The 20,987-nt window shown below is 39.0% G+C and overlaps 1 protein-coding gene across 1 annotated transcript in view; it reads right to left on the reverse strand.

The window, feature by feature from the left end:
• Positions 1-719: 719 nt before the first annotated feature.
• The window catches only part of MYO3A (myosin IIIA), a 45,969-nt gene continuing 25,701 nt past the window's right edge, over positions 720-20,987 (reverse strand). Inside the window, exons 3-6 of the mRNA XM_021687144.2 lie at positions 20,197-20,301; positions 19,332-19,431; positions 3,859-3,935; positions 720-878 (exon numbers count right to left, since the gene is read on the reverse strand). Of these exons, the coding sequence (XP_021542819.2) occupies positions 720-878; positions 3,859-3,935; positions 19,332-19,431; positions 20,197-20,301 (441 nt within the window). The remainder of the gene's footprint in view (positions 879-3,858; positions 3,936-19,331; positions 19,432-20,196; positions 20,302-20,987) is intronic.

The raw sequence follows: 20,987 nt of genomic DNA on the forward strand, positions 1-20,987 counted from the left end.
ACCCCAGGCCCTTGGTGTGCATTCCATTGGGACTATGGTACCAGGCAAAATCCTTCAGACAGTCCTCAAAGGAGAACACATGTATAACAAAAATAGGCTGTCTTTTCACATCAGCTTTCTGAAAGAGCTAGGAACTAACCAAAACATATATAAAATGGTATTTAGTTAGTAATAGGACAGACAGGGGAAGGTTTATTAATATACACAATAAAGGGGAAAGCTCTACACAGAAAGGAAAGATTATTCTAAGTTTACTGTTTTATATGAATATATTCAAATATTAACATATTTAAAGTCCTTGCTATTGTATCAGTGAATTTTGTGTATAAATTTATTAATAATATCATTTTAAATCTCCAAAGAGAAGTCTTAGCAAGTAGTAAAAAACAAATCACTGGATTGACAGAGTGAAGCAAAGCCAATCACTGGGGCACCAACTGGGGCCCAGGGCCTTACTGACAAGTTTGGGAGTGGAAAAAGAGTGGGAGGAACCGCTGCTTTCTGAGCTCAAATCCCGGCAAAAGGAAGACACAGTGAGTATCAAGAGAAAGTTCTTACTTAGACCAGGGAAATGAAACCGCTGAATACATACAGTGTTTCAGAAGAGGCAGAAGATATCCTAGGCCACTGTGCTCCCACCTTGCTGAAATATACTGAATATTTCCCTGATGAGCACCAGCTGAAGGAAGAAAGATGGGCTACAGATACTGTACCCCATGTTAGTTCTCTGACCTTGGAATTTTGAAGAGCGCTCTCATGGGATGCAGGTCGGCTAGTGGAGGATCTCCATCCCCTAGCTCGATGGCCGTGATCCCCAGGGACCATGTGTCACACCTGGCATCATAAGTGGTATCCAGTTGCTGTTCACATGCAATCACCTAGCAGAAAATGAAAAAAAAAAACGGGTGAAGTTTGTGATTTTAGCAAGCATTGTAGCAAAAGCAAGCATGAAAGTCCCAAGATTTATATTAAAAATTCATGTGACAAATATTCACAGAAGTTTTAGTCATAATAGCCCCAAAGTGGAAACAACCCAAATGTCCATCAACTGGCGATGGATAAACAAAATACTGTGTATACATACAATGCAATACTATTCAGCCATAAAAGGAACAGACTATTGATGTATGCTACAACATGTGTAAACACTAAGAGAAAGAAGCCAGACACCAAGGCCACATATTGTATGATTCCATTTAAATGAAATGTCCAGAACAGGCAATTCCATAGGCAAAAAAGCAGATTAGTGGTTGCCTAGTGTAGGACAGCTTGGGAGAAGATGGGGATTGACTGTTAATGAGTAAGGGGTTTCTTTTAGGGGGAAAGAAAATGCTCTAAAATTAGACTGTGATGATGGTTGCACAACCCTGTGAACATACACCTAAAAATCATTAAACTGCACACATCAAATGAGTTAATTCTATGGTATAGGAATTATATGACCATAAAGCTGATAAAAATAAAAAACATGCATATGAATTTTCTATTCTGTTGTGTCTCTTTGTCTTCCTGAGTATAAAAATGTATTTTGCCCCACCAATTTTTTTCGTTATTTTATGACTTCATACATGTGGCCTAGGAATATCTTGCCAAATGCTTGGGTGAATTTATGCTCCAATTTGCCCAAGACATCCTTAGTTTATGCTTTCCTAGAGTTATTATAAATACCATCCCCTTTTTCTCTGCAAAGTGTCATAGCTTGCAAAAATGATACGGTCACCTACCACGGTCACTGTTTCCTTTGTCCCTTTCATCCTGACACACACGGACTCCAGCCTGAGAAGGACGGCTTTATGTAACCAACAAATGCTACCTCTGAACTAGAATTTAATTTAAAAATGTCAAGTAGAGAATTTCACTGTTCAACTGATTATTGAACAATCTTGCCTCTGAGGCCCTAAGAACACTAAAATAATTCTATGCCATTAGTTATGGAGAATAATATTAAAATCTATTTACCTTGCTGCTTTCTAATTCTAAAAGATTTGTCATTAATAACATAGAGCTGGCATATATGCCATGCCTTCACGAGCTATATATATACTTCAACAATTCTAGATAAGTGGAAATTTATTGAAATACTGCCCATCGTTCATAAGTTGGAAAAATGTTTATTGTAGAAAAATAAGCATAATATGCATAAAATCTGGAACATACACATATTTACACGACAGCTTTATAAGACCACAGTGAACCTTTCTCTTTTAGGTAACATCCATTGGTTTGTTAAGCAGAAAAGCACTTTCAAACCCAGTTTGTGCTATTTTACTAATAAATAATGACATATCAGTAAAATGATGGTCTGGTAATTGCATATTTAGGAGTGTCGATTTTAATTATTAACTCATTTAATACTCTGGTAATTGTATTTTAGATAGATCAAAATATTTTCTTTTACTTAGACGGTGGTTCCAAGATCCACTAATCAAAATTGCTTTTTTACTAAAAGAAAACTTAAACACATAACAATGGCTTTGTTATTATAACATGGAAAACATAAAACTAGTCTATTAATTATTTAATATTAATCAAGTAATGATACATGTATTATATATTATAGTATTTATATTATTACTATGCACTGTTTAATATTATCCCTATATTTTATTAATTTCCCACTTTAAAATTTTTTTCATAAGCTTTTAAAACAGTAGTAATATACCAGAACAAACTGAAGAAACTCTCGCTTGAGAGTCTCTTATTCAATTTTAGTTTTGTTTATACGACTACACTTTCTATTCTTATTCCAGGATATACACTGTGTTTAAAAGTTTTTGAATCCAGGGCACCTGGCTGGCTTAGTCGGTTAAGTGTCTGCCTTCATTGGGCTCAGGTCATGATCTCAGGGTCCTGGGATTGAGTCCCGTATAGGGCTCCCTGCTCAGCGGGGAGTCTTCTTCTCCCTCTCCCTCTGCCTGCCATTTCCCCGTTTGTGCTGCTCTCTCTCTGTGTCAAATAAATAAATAAAATCTAAAAAAAAAAAGTTTTTTAATCCATTGGAGTTTTTAAAAGATTCTTAAGATAAAGTATCTTTTCTCCATGTTTTATATTCCACTTACATTTCACTTTTTTTGCAAGTACTAATTGAATTAGTATTAAAATAGAAATAGCGCACAAGGGTTTAATCCCCAAACACATTTCATTCTAAGATGTTGCAATATTAATGTAGTATTTGAACCACTTCCCTCTCTTCACTCCCTAGAGAATGGTAAATAAATAGCAGAATGTTTCCCAGAGGTTGAAGAGAGAGCTTTCAAACATAAGTGTTCTTTACTGATAAACATAATTAAAAAGATTAAAGGCATTAATAGTGGCTGTGGAGAGAAGATGAGACTCTAGAAAACTTTTTCCCTCAGCAATTTTGGCAGTTTATCCACAGCTTCCCAAAGGTAATGGTTTGAAAAGATTCTATTCAAGCTGAGGGTTGTCCCCAAGCAAGACTGACTCAATGTAGGAACCTGGGATACAGGTTAATCAGCGAAAATCTGATCTTAAACAAAGGCTAGGGATTTTCATATTTCTACTATAATGTAAAACCGGAATCTAAATATCAATAATATGAATACATGCTAAGCAATTAAAAGTAAATTTAATAGAAAATTAAGGCTGCAAGCAGTTTCTCTTTACATCATCTGATTCATTCATTCAATCCTTCATTTATTCATATGCTCATTCACAGTCCATGTACTGAGCACCTCCCACGTTCCTTCTCACACATGCAAAAATCTTGCATAAAAACAACACAATTGATATTTTCTTCTAGTACCTTTCCAAAACACATATGGAGATGGAGTATGCATGAAAAGGAAAGTCAAGAAGGATCAAATATTACATTTGTTCCTCTCAAAACTATCTGACCTCAGGAGCCATCCAAAATGGCGTTCCTACGGATGTATTCCGACGGTGCCGAGTACCGGTGAGCTGTGCAGACACACCTGAAAGAAACAAGACTTCAATTCTTGCATTAATTACTCATGAAAAGAGACTCCAGTTGCAGTACATTTGCTTACAAACTACCATTAAAATTCTGTTCCCTTAAAGCTGCCATGGGACCTGAACTTCATATTTAAGTATCCTCAGTCAGGATTTCGTCATAGCCAAAATATAGAATAGTCCTCTAATTTTCTGTTTCTCATATCCAAATGTCTCCCTCCTAAATGCCCCATTCAAGTTTTATTCCCCTATCCTGACAGTTACTCTGGTCCTGATCACACTAATCTCTATTTTTTTGACCTTCTACATTTTTAACTGTCTATATTACATAGTTTGGCATGTAATTATTATTTGAATGATATGCCTCCTCCCCTCTCTCTTCCTCCCTCTGCTCACTACCAAATTCTGGTGAATTTCAGAATTTTTCTATGGTGGTACGCACAGAGTAGGTTACTTGTGAATGTGAATAAAATTATTTTCCATCACATGATCAACTTTGGACAAATCACACCTGCAAATTAACAGCATCTATTTAATCCAACAACATAAATACAATCAGTTCTTTTCCTTTAGAGAGATTATAGAAGGAAGGACTATAATAAAGAGGTATAACCAAAATTTTCAATCTTGTCATCCCACTAATTACACCTGGTTAGATATAATCATAATTGATCCTTTAGAAAATTAGGAGTAAAGTCTCTCCTTGCACTTCACATTCCTATTCCTCATGCAGGCAGGCCTGGCTGCCTCTGGCTGTCCAGTACTCTTCCCTTGACCTGCTCTGAACTTGATGGGTTACACCCAAACCATGGGCTTCCACTCCCTGATTTCCCTGTTTTGAAGATTTTATTTATTTTAGAAAGAGAGAGAGCGAGAAGGCGGAGAGGAAGAGGGAGAGAATCTCAAGCAGATTCCATGCTGAGCACAGAATCCAATGCAGGGCTTGATCTCACAACCCTGAGATCATGACCTGAGCTGAAATCAAGAGTCACATGCTTAACCAACTGAGTGACGCAGGTGCCCCCTAATTTCCCTGTTTTGAAAAGTACCTCCCAGGTGTCGCATTTATTTTAGGCTCTGGCTATTTATCTTATAAGCCAAGTAGGACAAAGGCATTAATTAAGATTTAAATTTGGATACATTTGATTCTTCCAAGTTGGCATTTGACATTTATCATGAAACTCAAAGGCTATATTCAGCCAAAAGCGTATTTTGGTGGTGGAAATATGCCTAAATATTGGTGGAATATACTTGGGCACAGGGGTAGGCAGTATGTTTCAATTCCACATTAACTGCATCTCACAATTGCATAAATGCATCTACCTATTCCACCGATGTATAGTATAAATCCTGTCCTAAACAGAATCTTCATCTATGGCCTTCAAATTCTGTCTTTGAAAAAGTTAATTATTTGACAGAGAAAAATATCCTCACTAAATAATTTTTCAAATTCAAGGGAGATGATCTAATCTGTGCTTGAAGATTGTCCCTTAAATATTTTCTAACAGTCTATCTGAAGAAAGAGCATCATCACTTAATAGCACATTTCTCCAGAATACACCCTCTACCTCCACCTCTACTCCAGGCATTTCAACCTTCAGAAAAATTAAATTTAAATCTAAACACTTCACATTGTCTTTTTCTATAAATTAAAAGTAGAAGTGATTAAGCTCAGATTTTATTATAGTATCAGAGTATTGTAATTTATTTATGTAAGTGGGAAAAGTAAATGGATTTTATTTTATTTTTTTAAGATTTTATTTATTTGAGAGAGAGAGAGCATGAGCAGGGGGAGGGGCAGAGGGAGAGGGACAAGCAGACTCTCTTCTGAGCTTAGAGCCAGATGCAGTCTGATCCCAGGACTCCCATATCAGGACCAGAGCCGAAGTCAGACACTTAAAACAACTGAGCCCCACACGTGCCCTGCAAATGGATCTTAAAATCAATTCAACTTCAAATTGATTCTAAATTTACTAAGATTTATTCTAAAGGTATTTATTTATTTATTTAAACTTACCTTATACTTGATCCTTGTTGAACATTTTTGTCTCAATTTCATAAAGAGATTTTAAGAATTCAAATGTCATTTAACTGAAATGTGAAGGGAATGGGAAAAAAAAAAAAAACCACAACCAAGTAATAAAAAAAATAAAAAGTTTTGCTCCAGGCAGGAAAATGACCTTTTAGAGTAATCATGTGATACTTTTACTCTCTTTCTAAATATGAAGAAAAGATTATGTCACTAGAGTTGGCATTTCTTAGCAAATGGTCATGTCCTGGTGTCTGAATTTATAACCATGGATGGTTTGGAAAGGACCTTCCTGCCACACTCCACAGGAAATAAACATACATGGAAAGATACTGGAAAAAGGTTTTTTAGGGTGTGATATGTGACCCACGGTAGTCCATTCAGATTCTTTTTCTTGGAAATGTGAATCTTGAGTGGAGTGGACACTGAGGGAGGAGGTAATTAGAGCTAAGTCATCCAATGGCAGGGCTCTAAGGATGGGTCCAGGTGATGCTGCTCCTGAGGACCAGGGCTGCCATAGTCCTATTCCTAGGAGGCCAGATGGCTCAGGTTTCTTTTTCCCCCTTGACTTTTTAAGACTGTCAGTGTCGTTTTTAGTATCCTTGCCTGAGTTGGTCAGAGTTAGTTTCTGTTGCTTACAACCAAGGAACTCTAACTAATACAAGACCCAAATGATTTTACATATAAAGGAGCAAATTAATAAGGGTAATATTCAATAATGAGTTCACAAAGTCTAAGAGTCACTAGGTTTTATATTAATATGAGATTATATAATATTTATATGTTACCATGAGATTAAGAATTTTCTAGGGCAACATTTGGCCTCCAAACTCTTTAATCACACATCCCAAAGAAGAAACTTTTGAGCAAGCATACTCAATATAGATATAGTTATAGATATTCTCTATATATTTACTACTATATTAATTTATGCATCCTAAAGCAGATAAGGATAATTTTAAAGGATGAGATTAAATAATAGCTGTATTATGAATATGTCATAATTAGATATGAATATTTTTCTGCATCCCATGATGCCTTGCAAGCACCCTGGTATTGACACCCCCTTCAAAGACCACTGGTCAGAAGGCAGGGGTAATGAATTACAATGTTCTGGGGTCTCACATATCATTTAGTGGCTTTTGGGATCCTGCAGAAAGAAGGTTTTACACCTGGTTCCTGTATGGCAAAAAGACACTGCAAAGCTATAAACTGTATGGAAACAAGAAAAATGTAGTCCAGAATGTGAAGAAGAAAGTCTCAAATAAGTGAAAAAGGAACAATGCCACTAGGTAGAATAAGAAACTCTTGAGTTGGGATGCCTGGGTGGCTCAGGCAGTTACCTGTCTGCCGTTTGCCTTTGGCTCAAGTTATGATCCTGGGGTCCTAGGATGGATCCCTGCATTGCCTCGGGCTCCCTGCTCAGTGGGGAGTCTGCTTCTCCTTCTCCCTCTGCCCCTCCCCTCCACTTACACTCTCTCTTGCTCTCTCTCTCTCAAATAAATAAATAAAATCTTAAAAAAAATTAACACTGGACTCTTATAATATTGGATGATTTTCACATTAAAAACAAGATACATACACAACCATGAAAGAGTGACAGAAGAAGGCCTTTGCCAAATTTCATGTGCGTGTTGAATGTTTCTGCAATCTTCCTTAAACCTCAACATCATTTTACCAACACAACCAAATAGCTTTGGAGCTAGAAGGCCACTTAACGGTCGTAAAGTCTAACGTGTTCATTTTCAGCTTGGTAAACTTCAGCTGGAGATAAAAGTAAGTTTCCTGAGGACAAATGGCATTTTTATTTGGTATGTATTCTCACAAGAAAAGTAGCTAAGAAGGTAGAAAAATGCAAAATTCTATTAAAAACGGTTGCCATAAATTACTTTAAAAGGCAACAGGAATCCAAATTATGAGTTCAGGAGCCCTAGGAAGTAAAGAAGATTAGGAAAATCATCTTGTCCAGAGAGGAAATAATGGAATAAGTCGCCAAAGTAAACAGTTATGTAAGCATCTCAAGGGAGAAGATGCTAAAAAGCTGGAAAATTCCAGGCAGAAAGTTGGGCTAGTGAGAGGCTATTGGAAGGAACAGGAGGCCAGAAGGAGATGAGGGTTGAAGAGAAAAGAGGCTAGAGGAGAGGACAATGATCCACTGAAAGTCAAAGCCTCAGGAACATTAAGGAGGTGTATGTTAATGGTTCTTTAGCCCTTTGCTTTGATTATATTGAAATTTTCATGCTGTTTCATGCCCTTCCAACAAGGCTTCCTGGGTTGTTTGATGGTTGTACAGCAACTCTGTTCCCTATTGCCTAAGTCCTGTTTTTAGGGAGAAAAACATGCCAAGAGGTCTCTGAGAGCCTTAGGGAGTCAGAAGAAACATTAAATATGTGGTTTCCAACGTGGTTTCAAAAGACCAGACAACCTCGGGAAATTTGATTTGCTATAACCATATAGCAAAACCCCTGACATTTAAAGAGGGAAAAGGGAAAAATATGGGATTTTGTTGTTCTTGCTAAAAATAAAATACTGCAGGAATGAGAATTGAAATTCTAAAAATACAGATTTTTTTTCAACAAGAAGAGGCCATAAAATTTATTATACCATCTAATATCCTCATTTTGTTGATGAAGTTAAGATAGTCTGAAGATTAATCTGGACATCTAGGGTACCCAGATATTTGGTCAAACATTATTCTGGATGTTTCTGTGAAGGTGTGTTTTGGATGAAATTAACTGTGAGTGAAGCAGATTATCCTCCATACTGTGGATAAGTCTCAGTCAATAAGTGAAGGGCCTTAACAGAACAAAGGCTGACCTCCGCTGGGTAAGAAGGACTTCTGCCAACAGCCTACCTTTGGACTCAAACTGGGTATTCAGCGTGCCAGCTTAACATCACATTTTGGAGTCACCAAGCCTCTGTAGTCACATGAACCATTTCCTTAAAATAAATCAATCTCCTCTCCACCCCCCATCCCCAACCCACCATAGCTTGTTGATTCCAGTTCTCTGGAGAACTCTGGCTGATACAGATTTTGGTACTGAGAATGGTTCTTAGAGGAAGAGAATCTTAAAGATGAGTTTTCTAAATTGGTTCTGGGGTTTCTGAAACTGGCTTTCTAATCTGGTTAAATCAGAGACATTAATGGCTCTATTCCCAGTAGTAAAGAACACTGATAGTACATGGCATGATGTGGCAAAAGAGGTACATAATTTACCAGCACTGCATACGTCTAATCAAACACTTATAAGAGGCATGATTCAGGGGCACCTGGGTGGCTCAGTCGTTAGCCGTCTGCCTTTGACTCAGGTCATGATCCCAGGTCCTAGGATTGAGCCCCTCATTGGGCTCCTTTCTCTGCGGGAAAGCCTGCTTCTCCCTCTGCCTCTCCCCCTGCTTGGGTTCCCTCTCTCACTGTGTCTCTCTGTGTCAAATAAATAAATAAAATATTTAAAAGGAAATAAAAAATAAGAGGCATGGTTCAGGGTGGTATCTTTGGACATTTCGTCAAACTAAAGAATATAATGAAATCGGCTTGTTTCTACTAATGTCACTGGACAAAGTGAGGGGAAAAAAAGGATGAGCTCAGGGATTCAAATTCCCATCTCCAGTGCTGCATAAATGCCCTGAAAGCTTCCAAGTGGGCTCTGAAAGAGACCCTGGTCTTCAGCTGATGCAGAGTTGAGATTATTGAAAGCCAAACCTAGAATCTCCTTATTAAGGGTGTGGGATGATGGTGGAAGGAGTAACTTGGATCAGGCTGAATTTCCTGATACGGACCCACTAAGCAGAGACTTTGCATTTAAGATTGCAAATGTTTAGAAAGTCAGAAAGGGTTGGCTCGTTGGCTCAGACATGGATTTCTCATCAGGAAATTCATATTCACATAATGTTTTGCATATGGGGATATCAAAAATCTCCTGACATTCTTGTACTTAATATACCAAAGGACATTCAAGGTTATCTCCAGCTTTAGCTTTCAGTGAGTCTAAAGATGACACAAGGGAAGTGATTCTGTACAACCACTACTCCTATCCATACTAATGTGATTTCCCCTGGAAATCTGTCCTGTCTCCAGTCTACCTGGCACCAGATCTTTCCCTTCTTTTAATACTCAGCTCATACCTTGTAATGGAGACTGTGTAGTACTTTCTCTAAAAACATCAAGATCACACTGCTCGATGCACACTCCTTGGCTTTGAACAGATAAACCACCCACCTTGAGCTGTGTCATGTGATTATGTATGACTTTGTATGTGTGTATACATGTATAGTATTGGACCTCAGTTATAGAGAGTTGAGTACAGTTGACCCTTGAACAATGTGGGGCCTAAGAGTGCCAACTCCCCACACATAGTCAAAAATATGCATATAATTTTTGACTCTCCAAAAACTTAACTACTAATAGCCTGCTGCTGACTGGAAAATTTACCCATAACATAAACAGTCAATTGCCACATATTTTGTATGTCATATATATTATATACTGTATTTGTAAGCTAGAGAAAAGAAAATGTTATTAAGAAAGTCACAGGGGTGCCTGGGTGGCTCAGTCGGTTAAGTGACTGAGTCTTGGTTTCGGCTCAGGTCATGATCTCGGGGTCCTAGGATTGAACCCTGCATCAGCTCCATGCTGAGCATGGAGCCTGTTGGAAATTCTCTCTCTTCCTCTCCCTCTGCTCCTCCTGCCTGTGCTCTCTCTCTCAAATAAATAAATAAAATCTTTTAAAAAAGAAGAGAAATACACTTACATTACTATACTTATTACAAATAACCCATGTATAAGTGGATCTGCACAGTTCAAACCTGTGTTATTCAAGGGTCAACTGTATATAGAATACTCCTCATTTATGGTGCACTATCACTGATCTCTTATCTTATCTTTTCATTCCCTTTGATCACCAATCACCTCTCCCATTGTCCTGTCTTCTGTTTCACCATAAAAATCTTCCTTTTGCTTGAAACTTTTCAGGAAATGAAATTTTAGAGCTGCAGACTAAGATCATATAATTTTAATCCAAAACACTTACTCCAAACTGGGGGTGCCTGTGTGGTTCAGTCAGTTAAGCATTAGACTCTCAATTTCTGCTCAGGTCGTGATTTCAGGGTTGTGAAGTCAAGCCCTGCATCAGGCTCCATGCCAAGCTTAAGATTCTCCCTCTCCTGCTCCCTCAGCCAGGAAGGAAGGAAGGAAGGAAGGAAGGAAGGAAGGAAGGAAGGGAGGGAGGGAGGGAGGGAGGGAGGGAGGAAGGAAGGAAGGAAGGAAGGAAGGAAGGAAGGAAGGAAGGGAAAAAACTGAGGGAGCCAAGAGGTGATTCTTAAAAAAAATATAAGAAAAGTCCTCTTTGATTCACCTAAAGTCATCAGTCTATGAGAGGCATACCTGGTACTCTTATTAAAATTTCTACAGCTGCATTGAGGTAGTTTGTTTTTATGTTGGATAAATCCCTAGATATAAAGTTTTCCTCTGTTACCAAATAAAAACTCTTTCAAAACATCTGAAATCCATTCTTGACTTCATAATAGAATTTTTAGGTGTACTTCATGTAATTTAATTTCAACAATTAAAAACTAAAATTTTGACCATCTCTTGGAATATAGGGCCGTGCACATCCATAAGAAAACATGTTATCTAGAATATTTAGAAAATATCTTTGTCTTTCCTTTTCCATAACCCTCTTTTTAAAAATCCCTCTTTATTCACAGCTACTTGTAAAATGGGATAGCTTAGGTAGGCTTGCTTATACCATGTCAGCCCATTCCCTGGTCATGGCTAACTGGATCAAAGGAGGGTATCTGACCCAGCTTGTCCAACTGAACTCCTTCTCCTACTCCAAATTCCTTTTGCTTTGGGGTGCTAAAAATCCAGGCCAGGTTAGCTATTGGCACTGGACCACAGTGATATAGGCTGAGAAGGCTGAGGCTGCTATTTTGAGTAGCCTTGATGGGCAACTTGAAAACTTCAGAGGCTGGTCTGTAGATTCCCAGACAGAATAGAGACGAGAGATTTGGTTTCTCCAGTGAGAGAGCAAGAGGCAGCAAGTGGTTGTGGTTCTTGCCTTCCATTCTTCTGTTGGTTCCAGTCCTCTGAGTCCTGTTCTTCTATCTGAGATTGCCCTTTCTGTCTTACTTTTTTGGAGCTAGTTTGGTTTTCCTGCCCTTACCACTAAAAGACCCTTGACTGCGGCATATAACATTACCTATGATGTTAAATAACTTAATTCAACTGTGGAAAACATTCAGTTTGGAATACGTAAGCCTATAGGTTTAGTTGGAATCACAAAGCCATAAAACAAACAGTCCATTTAGTCATGGTTCTGCGGTAGATAATGAAGGAATTACAAATGTCATTTCTTTCAAATAAAGGTCACCTCCCCAAAGTATAAAAATAAATTTTAGCTTAGTGAAATATTAGTTTTTTGTATAGGTATGATTATTCTAAAGCTCTGTCAACTTTTAAAAATGGTTCTTCCCCCTTGTTTTTTTTCCATTATTTCGTTCTATAAAGCACTAAATCTCACATTTTCAAGATTCATAACATCCAACTACCAACACACACATATATATACACATATACATATATATATATAATATCTTTAGACATGTATACAAGTAGACGTCTTTCTACTTCCATGCTAAATCTCCAACTCTATTCCATAGTTTAAAAAGTTTTTTGATATAATTTCAACCTTAGAGAAAAGTTGGCAAGGGAGGTATAAATAACTCTTTTCCTTCACCACTGAAAAGTAAGTAGGCCACGGGATGCCCCCCTCAAAGACCTTAGTGTGTGATTGCTACAAACAAGGACATTCTCCTACATACCAACTGTACAACTAACAAAGTCAGGAGATTAACACGGATACATTTCTACGATCTAATCTATAGACCCTATTCAAAATTCATCAACTGTTCCAAATGGGTCTGTCCTTACAACAAAAGGATCCAATCCAGGATCATGTGTTGCATTTAGTTGCCATGTCTTTTTAGCCTCCTTCAATCTGGAGGAATTTTTTAATCTTTCCTTGAATTTATGACCGTGACATTTTGTAGAATGTTCCTGAATTTGGATTTGTCACATATTCCCTCACGATTATATTTTTGGTGGCAATATCATGGAAATGATACTGAGGTCATCCCACGGCATCCTACCAGATGGTTTGTGATTTTTACTTGCCCCATTACTGGTTGTGTTCACTCTGATCAATTGATTTAGTTTTGTCTGCCAGGTTTTGTCCTGTAAAGTTTCTTTCTTTTTTTTTTTTTTTTTTAAGATTTTACTTATTTATTTAACAGAGAGAGAAAGAGAGAGATAGAGAGAGAGAAAGCACAAGCAGGGGGAACAGCAGGCAGAAAGCCCGATGTGGGGCTGGATCCCAGGACCCTGGGATCATGACCGGAGCTGAAGGCAGATGCTTAACCAACTGGGCCATCCAGGTGCCCCTCCTCTAAAGTTTCTGTTTTTCTTTTGTAATTATGTATTTTATGAAGTATTTTAAGACTATGTAAATATCCTATTTCTAATCAAAACTTAACACACTAGTTTAGGATCCACTGAAATTTTGGGATGAATTAATTATTACTACGATGACTGCCAAATGATAATTTTAAAAATTTCATTATTTCTTCTGTATTTATCAGTTGGCATTCTTCTGCGAGGAAAATCTTTCACTTCTTTCCATTCATTTATTTAGAAATAAGTGCACAAGTATGGATTAATAGATTTCTATTTTATTTAAAGGGTTACCATCATTACTATCATTATCATTATTTTGATGCTCAAATTTTCCCAGATTTGCTCAGTGAGAATTCCTTTAATTTGGTTTCTGTGTCCTTTTGACAGGTCTCCATTATTCTTTTAATATTTCCTTCCTTTTTGGCACATTAAGTACCAGGGTCATCTTATAGCCAATAAAATCAGCCTTTCTCCAAGAATCTTGGCTTCCTCTAACTTGAGACTTACATTTAAAAACCAAGAGCTAAGTGCTTGAAGGGTTTGCTCTTAGGGCATCAATGTCTGCTAGTCCTCTAGTGGAAATAACTAAGTAACATGCATGCATGCACACACACACACACACACACACCATGCACGTTCCATTATATTTATTTTTATATTTGTCTCTATATTTTGAAAACCATGAGCTCACACTGATACCTCTGATTCTAATCTAACAGCGCTGGGGGTTCAGTTTTCTTCCTTTCCATATTTGTAATTCTTTTCTCTAACATTAAGAAATGTGGCTCTCCTTGTTCTCATTATATTTCCTGATGGTATTAATTCCCCTTTATGTAACAATCTCTTGTCTCCATCTTGACCCCTACACAGATGTCCTTCTTACCTAGTTCGGGCTCTGCCAACCTGATGTGGGGTTATCACCATCTCCCCAGACAGATGCTCTCCTTGTCCCACCTGGGGACTCAACAATCCATGCCTAGCTCCGTTACGACCACCCTCCCAGCATGGACACCTTTCTCTCCCCTTTCAGGCCCAAACCACATGCTGAGTCACACCCCACACTCCTGTGCCTGCTCACTCCCACCAAAGGCTTTTTTTCTGAATGATTTGGGAAGAAAGGAAGGATTGAAAGGAACTTCACAGTTTTTAAGTTCAGGTACGACTGCCTCACTTGATGCTAAAAGTGGGTTATTAAATAAATAAATCACAACTTCTCTTTGACCTACATTACTCATTGGGGATTTGGTCTAAAATTGGGCATGTGGGTAATAAGAGATTTAAAGCCATAAAATATTCTGTCATAAGAAAAATGTCTAAATAAATCACAAGAAGTACATTCTGTACTTTTGTATTGAAATGTTAACTATCCTATTAGAAATGAAGTTCCCCAGAGAGAAATCCATAGAAATGAGAACTGAGAACTGCCCTTCAAATTTAGTCTCTCTTTCATTTTCCAGTCCAGATAAGGACTGCTTTTCCAGACATTAGCTGATTTGCCTAAAGGGGTTTACCTCCTGGGAGATCATATTATTTATTGATTGATTACATACTAGTGACTGCTAATGTATTTCATTTATAATGTTTACAAGCTCCCTTGTCTTTTTACTTTCTGAGGTGTCTGGGGGGTTTCTGTAAAAACATATCCATTTAACAACAACAAAAAAAGGTTTTCTTAAAGGCTGTATTCATAACTAGTATTAGCAAACTGAATCTTACTTTTAGTATAATTAAGTAGCTTGATACTTAAAGTAATACCAAATTTATTCCAGCAAAGGGCTACTTTCTATTTTTGAAACAAAAAGAAGCTATTTTGGGAACTCACATTTTCAGTATTTAGCAACTATTTTTAAAAATATTTAGTTACTGTTTATTAACTACCTACTATGTGTAGAACACTGAGCTAGGGGCTAAGTGAGAATACTATTTCATGATAATGGTAATAGCTCAAATTTTTTAAATGATAAAGTGTCAATAATTATACTAAGTAGTTTGCTTGTTTTTATTTTTCACAGCATTCAACCATCTGAGGTAGAGAATATTCTTTTTCGTACTTGTAGACGAGCATTTTCATGTCCTATGGAAAATCCTGCCTCTCATTCATTCACTCATTTGGGAGTATTTGCTGAGCGCTTTCAAGATGCCGATACCATGTTTGGCCCGAGAGACCAAGTGCTGGACCAGACAGAGACTGTGGCATCATGAAGCTTATAGCTTAGCAGGGAAGGGAGTCAAATTAAACATATGATTAAAATCAAGTGTGACAACTGGTTAGCTAAACAAAGTATGGGGGGTTGGGGAGGTACTCAGCCAGGCAAACAGAAGTTAGCTGGGTGCACGGGCGAAGGGAGGTTTCTCTGTAGGGAAAGCATCATGTCTGTAACTGGTCACAAAATTTAGTAACACTATACTAAGATACACAGAGAAATTGTAGTTTCTTCCTTTTGCCTCTGTTATGGCCTTTCTTTGTGCCCCTACCTACTGGTGGGGAAGGCAGTAAACCTTAGTCAGATCCAATAAAAAGAAATATCCAGTCTCTCTTGGATAAAAGTGCCTGCCCCATCTCTCAGATGGCATCCCTTCTCCTTCCTCCCTCCTGAAGATGGGACTGTGCGTACAGGATGAGGGATGGCTTAATAAGACCCTAGGGCAGGGAGAAGAGGGAGCGTCCTTGGGTGTGGTGGGTCTCTAGCTGCTGGGGCCACATGCCCGTGTGTCTGCCCGGCTGCAAGGCGCCCTACTGGCCTCCCACGCTGGCGCTGGCATCAGCTGGGCTTGTAGTCCACTCTCCTCATGCAGGCAGGGCACGCTGGAGTTCCTCTGGGCAGACTTGGGCTCACGTGGGCTTCAGCCGGAGCTGAGAACACTCTGAGGTCTGGCTGTGACTCCTATCCAGATCCGGCCCAGGTGATTCGCTCTGTGCCTCACTGCCCATCCTGAGCAACCCCTCTAGGAATTTCCCAGATTCTTAGTGACTTTGGGGCTTCTGGACACTGATGGGAGGGTTTAGAGAAGCTCGACTTGAGTATTTCTTCTACTGAATCACTTTACATGTCCAGATGTAGATGACAAGGACGTGGCTTGGTCCACTCTGCAACGGTGGCCTCTCTGGAATGTGGATGACAATGGTGGGGAGTGTGTGGGTGACAGCTTCTTCCTGCCCTCGCTGTCAGCTTCACTTTTGTAAAGCTCATCTCACTCTCCAGCCTCTTTCTCTGTTTCATCTTTCCACAATCTCCCTAGAATTGGAAAGTGTTCCCTCTTCTTCCTGTTCTCTCTTGTGTGAAACCCTCTGGTGTATCCCTGGAAATTTATTCTCTGTATGCTAAAGAGAAGATAAAACAATTTAGACAGACCTTTCTCAAGAGGTAGCCTGGGTCTTGCTACCCAGAAAATCATAAGGCAAAGGCCTACACAAGGGCTAGTGGAAGCCATTGACCAGAATACTGAGCAAGACAGTGCCAGGACCAGCTACGCCTTCCGAAAGGGTGCCCCTGGCTGCAGTGTGGAGAACGGGACCGGAAGGAAGGGAGGAGACTGGATGCAGGGGTTGAGGGAAGGATAAGTGCAGGAGGTCAGGTGGGAGATAGCGGCCAGTACTAGGGAGAAGCCAGAGAGATGGAGTCCGGGGATACATGTAATAGAGAGACAGAACTTTGCGACTAGTTGTAGATGTGGGAGGCAAAGACGAAGGAAGACTCTTGGGATGAGCCTAAGATTTCTGACTTAAGCAACGAAACAGGACTGGTGACTTCTTCCAAGACAAGAAACTCTTGACATGAAGCAGATTTCTGGGGATGGCTGAGGTGGTGGAGTTCCACTTGGACATTTTGAAGACTGGTAGCCATCCGGGCACAGTCCTTCGGGAGCCAATAATGAGCTTACTATTGATTTTGTGAGGTGAGAAATTCAAATAAAATGTATTCTAAAACACTACTCCCAGCTTCAGCCTTCCCCGAACATTTGATTTCAACGTTAAATGAGGACATCGGTTTTCAATGTAAATGTGGCAGGTTGTGGCTTATCACATTTGACTCCTTCTGCCCTTGAGGAGATTCACTAGGCATGCACCTCCATCCCCAGGTTTTAATTCATTTGGAAACCTACAAATCGTTTTAGGCAAACTGAATCCAAGTCATCTTACCACAGGGAACAGAAATATAAGCATTATCTTACATGCAAATAATAGCATTTTAGTATCAGACACTGTGAACACACTGAGTAGGTGACTGGCCCTCTTTTCTAATTGTTGCTGCAAATAAAGTCCGTAACTCAATTCATCCAAAACCAAAGCCCTCATTTGTCAGTTTCCCAACTTACGATTATTTACAAAGGTATCACATAAAAGTCCACTTTGTTATTTAGGTATATGTTTTTAATCTAGACTACTTTGGAGGGTGTCCCAGGAAGGTGCATTTCTCAAAGCTGCTGGTTTACCAGTTTTTCTTTCATGACTGAAGAGAACGGCCCTTCCTATGGAGCAATATAAAGCATTTGGTTGTTGTTCTTTTCCATTTCAGGCACAAGTTGGCTGTTAGTATCCTAACCCAGCCAGACTGTGCCAACACACAGCTCTGAACTCAACCAGCAACAGACTAGCTGCATCCCAACTGTTCATCAGAAATTCACTGTCAAGCTCACTGTTGCTCAGCAGTTTTCAAAAACTCAACTGAGGAAAAAAAAAAAAAGGTGCATGCATGGCTGTTCGAAGAATATGCGATTCATCCATTCCTCTCCAGATGCTCTGAAACTCATTCCGGGGGTAAGCCAGATCCCTAGGGAGCTACACACTCGGATATTAAACTCAATTAATTTCCACCTTCCCTAAGCTTCAGTTTCCAAAATGCAAAATGAAGTAACATTCATTCATTCAACTATTACTCACTGCACTACTACACCCAAAGCATTAGGTCTACAAGATAGAGTAAGATGAAATTCTACCTCTGAAAGAGCCTATCTATCTTCCTAAGTATTTTTATCAAAGGATAAGGACCAAATAGATAGTGAAAATCCTATGTGATAAACACAAAAAGGGAGAAATATAAAGGGTAAAGAAGCACAAGGAGGGACACCTTCCCCAGCCAGAGTAAGGGAAAGGTGACTGAAGGACACTTGACATGGAGACGTTCTAGAATAATGTGGCCCACCGTCCCAGGAGCAGTGCACTCAACAGGAATCCAATGAGAGGAGGTGTGGAAGGACATTGTCATACCGCTAAATAACTGCCCAGATGAACAGGGAACGTATCAGTTATGGTGCCTTTGGCTATGACACAGAAACCCATTTGGCTTAGTAAATATGGAAATTTATTATCTCACATGACAAAAGGTCCAGAGAGAGGGCAGGCGCCGGAATCCATTGATTCAGTGGCTCAGTTCTACCACTGAGGACCCTCGTTCTTCCTGCCTCTCAGCTCTGCCTCTCCCAGGGTGGCTCTCCTCTTGGGATAGAGCAAGGGGGCTGCAGCGCGTTCACGCATGGCAATAAGACAGACAGGGTCCCAAGAAAGAAAGAGACCCCCTCTCCCTGTGCCTCCTTCTTACGACAGGAACAATTTTCCCAGAGACCTTTGAAGGTTTCCCTTCATGTCTCGAAATCTTGCATTTGGACACATGCCCATTTGTAAAGCAACTAATAAGGGCAGTGGGACTACCACGTAGGCTTAGTGTCAGCATCTGGGGTGCTGTCTATTTCAGACCATCAACCTGCATACTGCTACAGTGGTGTGAGCACAGGCTCGCTGGCTTGAAAAGAGTCACTTTTCCTTCTGGGAATCTCTCACTGACCAAACTTACAAGAAAAATCCCTGCACTTTCTTCCCTCAGGGGGATACTGTTTTTTCTCCACTTTCAATGCTTAGAAAGCGAGGCTGAGGGCTCATTTTGCAGACCAAACTCACGCATTTCAAGCCACACTTACCAAAATCTACGAGTTTGATTCCACCCTCAGTGGTCAACAGAATGTTATTTCCTTTTACATCACGGTGGATGGTTTTGTTGTTATGCAAATGCTGAAGGCCCTAAGGGGTGGGAGATATAGAATGACTTTTAAAGAAAGCATCAAACAAACAAGTATTTTTCAGAAGGGTGCGTTTGTGCAAAATCAATCGGAAATACTGGTCAAAATTAACATTCAAACATTCTTAAAATGTTTCACATTGAATTAGTCAAATCAAAATACCTCATTTCCACTTTGGACTTTATAAAAATTCATAAACGAGAGCATCTCCTTCCTTAACTCTTATCAAATACTTCATTAAAAACATGTTGATCTCAGTGGATGAAACATTCTGTCTACTTATTTTAAATAAAAATAAAAATCTCTTAATAAAAAGTACACATTATCTGCCTTCATCACAATCAGTCTCAGAAATATAGGTGGGACATCAGAACTCAGGGTTCTGCTGACACAAAGGAGGGTAGGTGTCTTTTTTTTTTTTTTTAAGATTTTATTTATTTATTTGAGGGGGGGGGACACAAGCAGGGGGAGCGGGAGAGGGAGAAGCAGGCTTCCCTCCAAGCAGGGAGCCCGATGCGGGGCTTGATCCCAGGACCCTGGGACCATGACCTGAGCCGAAGGCAGATGCTCAACAACTGAGCCACCCAGGCGCCCCTTGGTTTCTAATAAAACAAGGAATTAGTAACGCTAAACATTTCAGATTTTGCATATACTCTTGCATCAATCAATACTAATGTAGTGATATTTTTCTAAAATTAGGATCCATGTTTTTTATTGAACTAGGACTGCCTCATAATTAATGCATGAACAATTTAAATTACCTTACCAATAGTGCTTCATGTAAAATATAGGCAATTATGGGTTCACTCATTCTTTTGCCCTTCTTCAGAAATCCCTTCACAAGATCAGCCACTGATCCTCCATTGCACAGCTATAAGGGAATATTCCAAGATATTAAAATGGATATGACATTTTAAGTACTTGCTCTAAAAGGTTTTCTAAAAACATTTTTTTGAAATTGTTCCGATTTTTCGTTTCAAACGATTGCTCTCATCATCTTTATGGCTTCATAAATGAAATGAACAAATAAAATGTACTAACGCGCAATTAATTATTAGAAAACAGTTTTCATGTGAGTTACTTTTTAGAAGAGACCCTGGAGAAGCCCTGGGCTTGATTTTTAAATTCAAGGAGAATAATTATGATTCCACAAATTAGTCCCCAATTTTAGGATCTAGGGCTTAAAAAAAAAAGTATTCTTGATTTCTGATTGTTTAATTAATAGTGCAATAAGAGTCTATGACCTCAATACAAGGCTACATACTATTTTGTACATGCATTCACTTAAAAACAAGCCCCCTTTGTGGCAAAATTTCAGAATGCATTGAAATAAGGACTACAAACAACATTTCAGAAAACTGTTTTAAACATCATGCTTCTCAGGCTCTTTAGCTTCTTCCCGCCCCAACACCACAGAAGTAGGGGAATCTAAGTGAAAAAACAAAAGGGAAGACCATGGTAGGGAATTTTTCACATGCACATTCTCCAAAGTTAGGTAACATTAAATCCCACAGAAAACTTTCAAAAGAGCAGCAGATTTGCAGAACAGAGAAGCAC

This window comes from Neomonachus schauinslandi, chromosome 5 (genome assembly GCF_002201575.2).
Source record: "Neomonachus schauinslandi chromosome 5, ASM220157v2, whole genome shotgun sequence".
Lineage (NCBI taxonomy): Eukaryota > Metazoa > Chordata > Mammalia > Carnivora > Phocidae > Neomonachus > Neomonachus schauinslandi.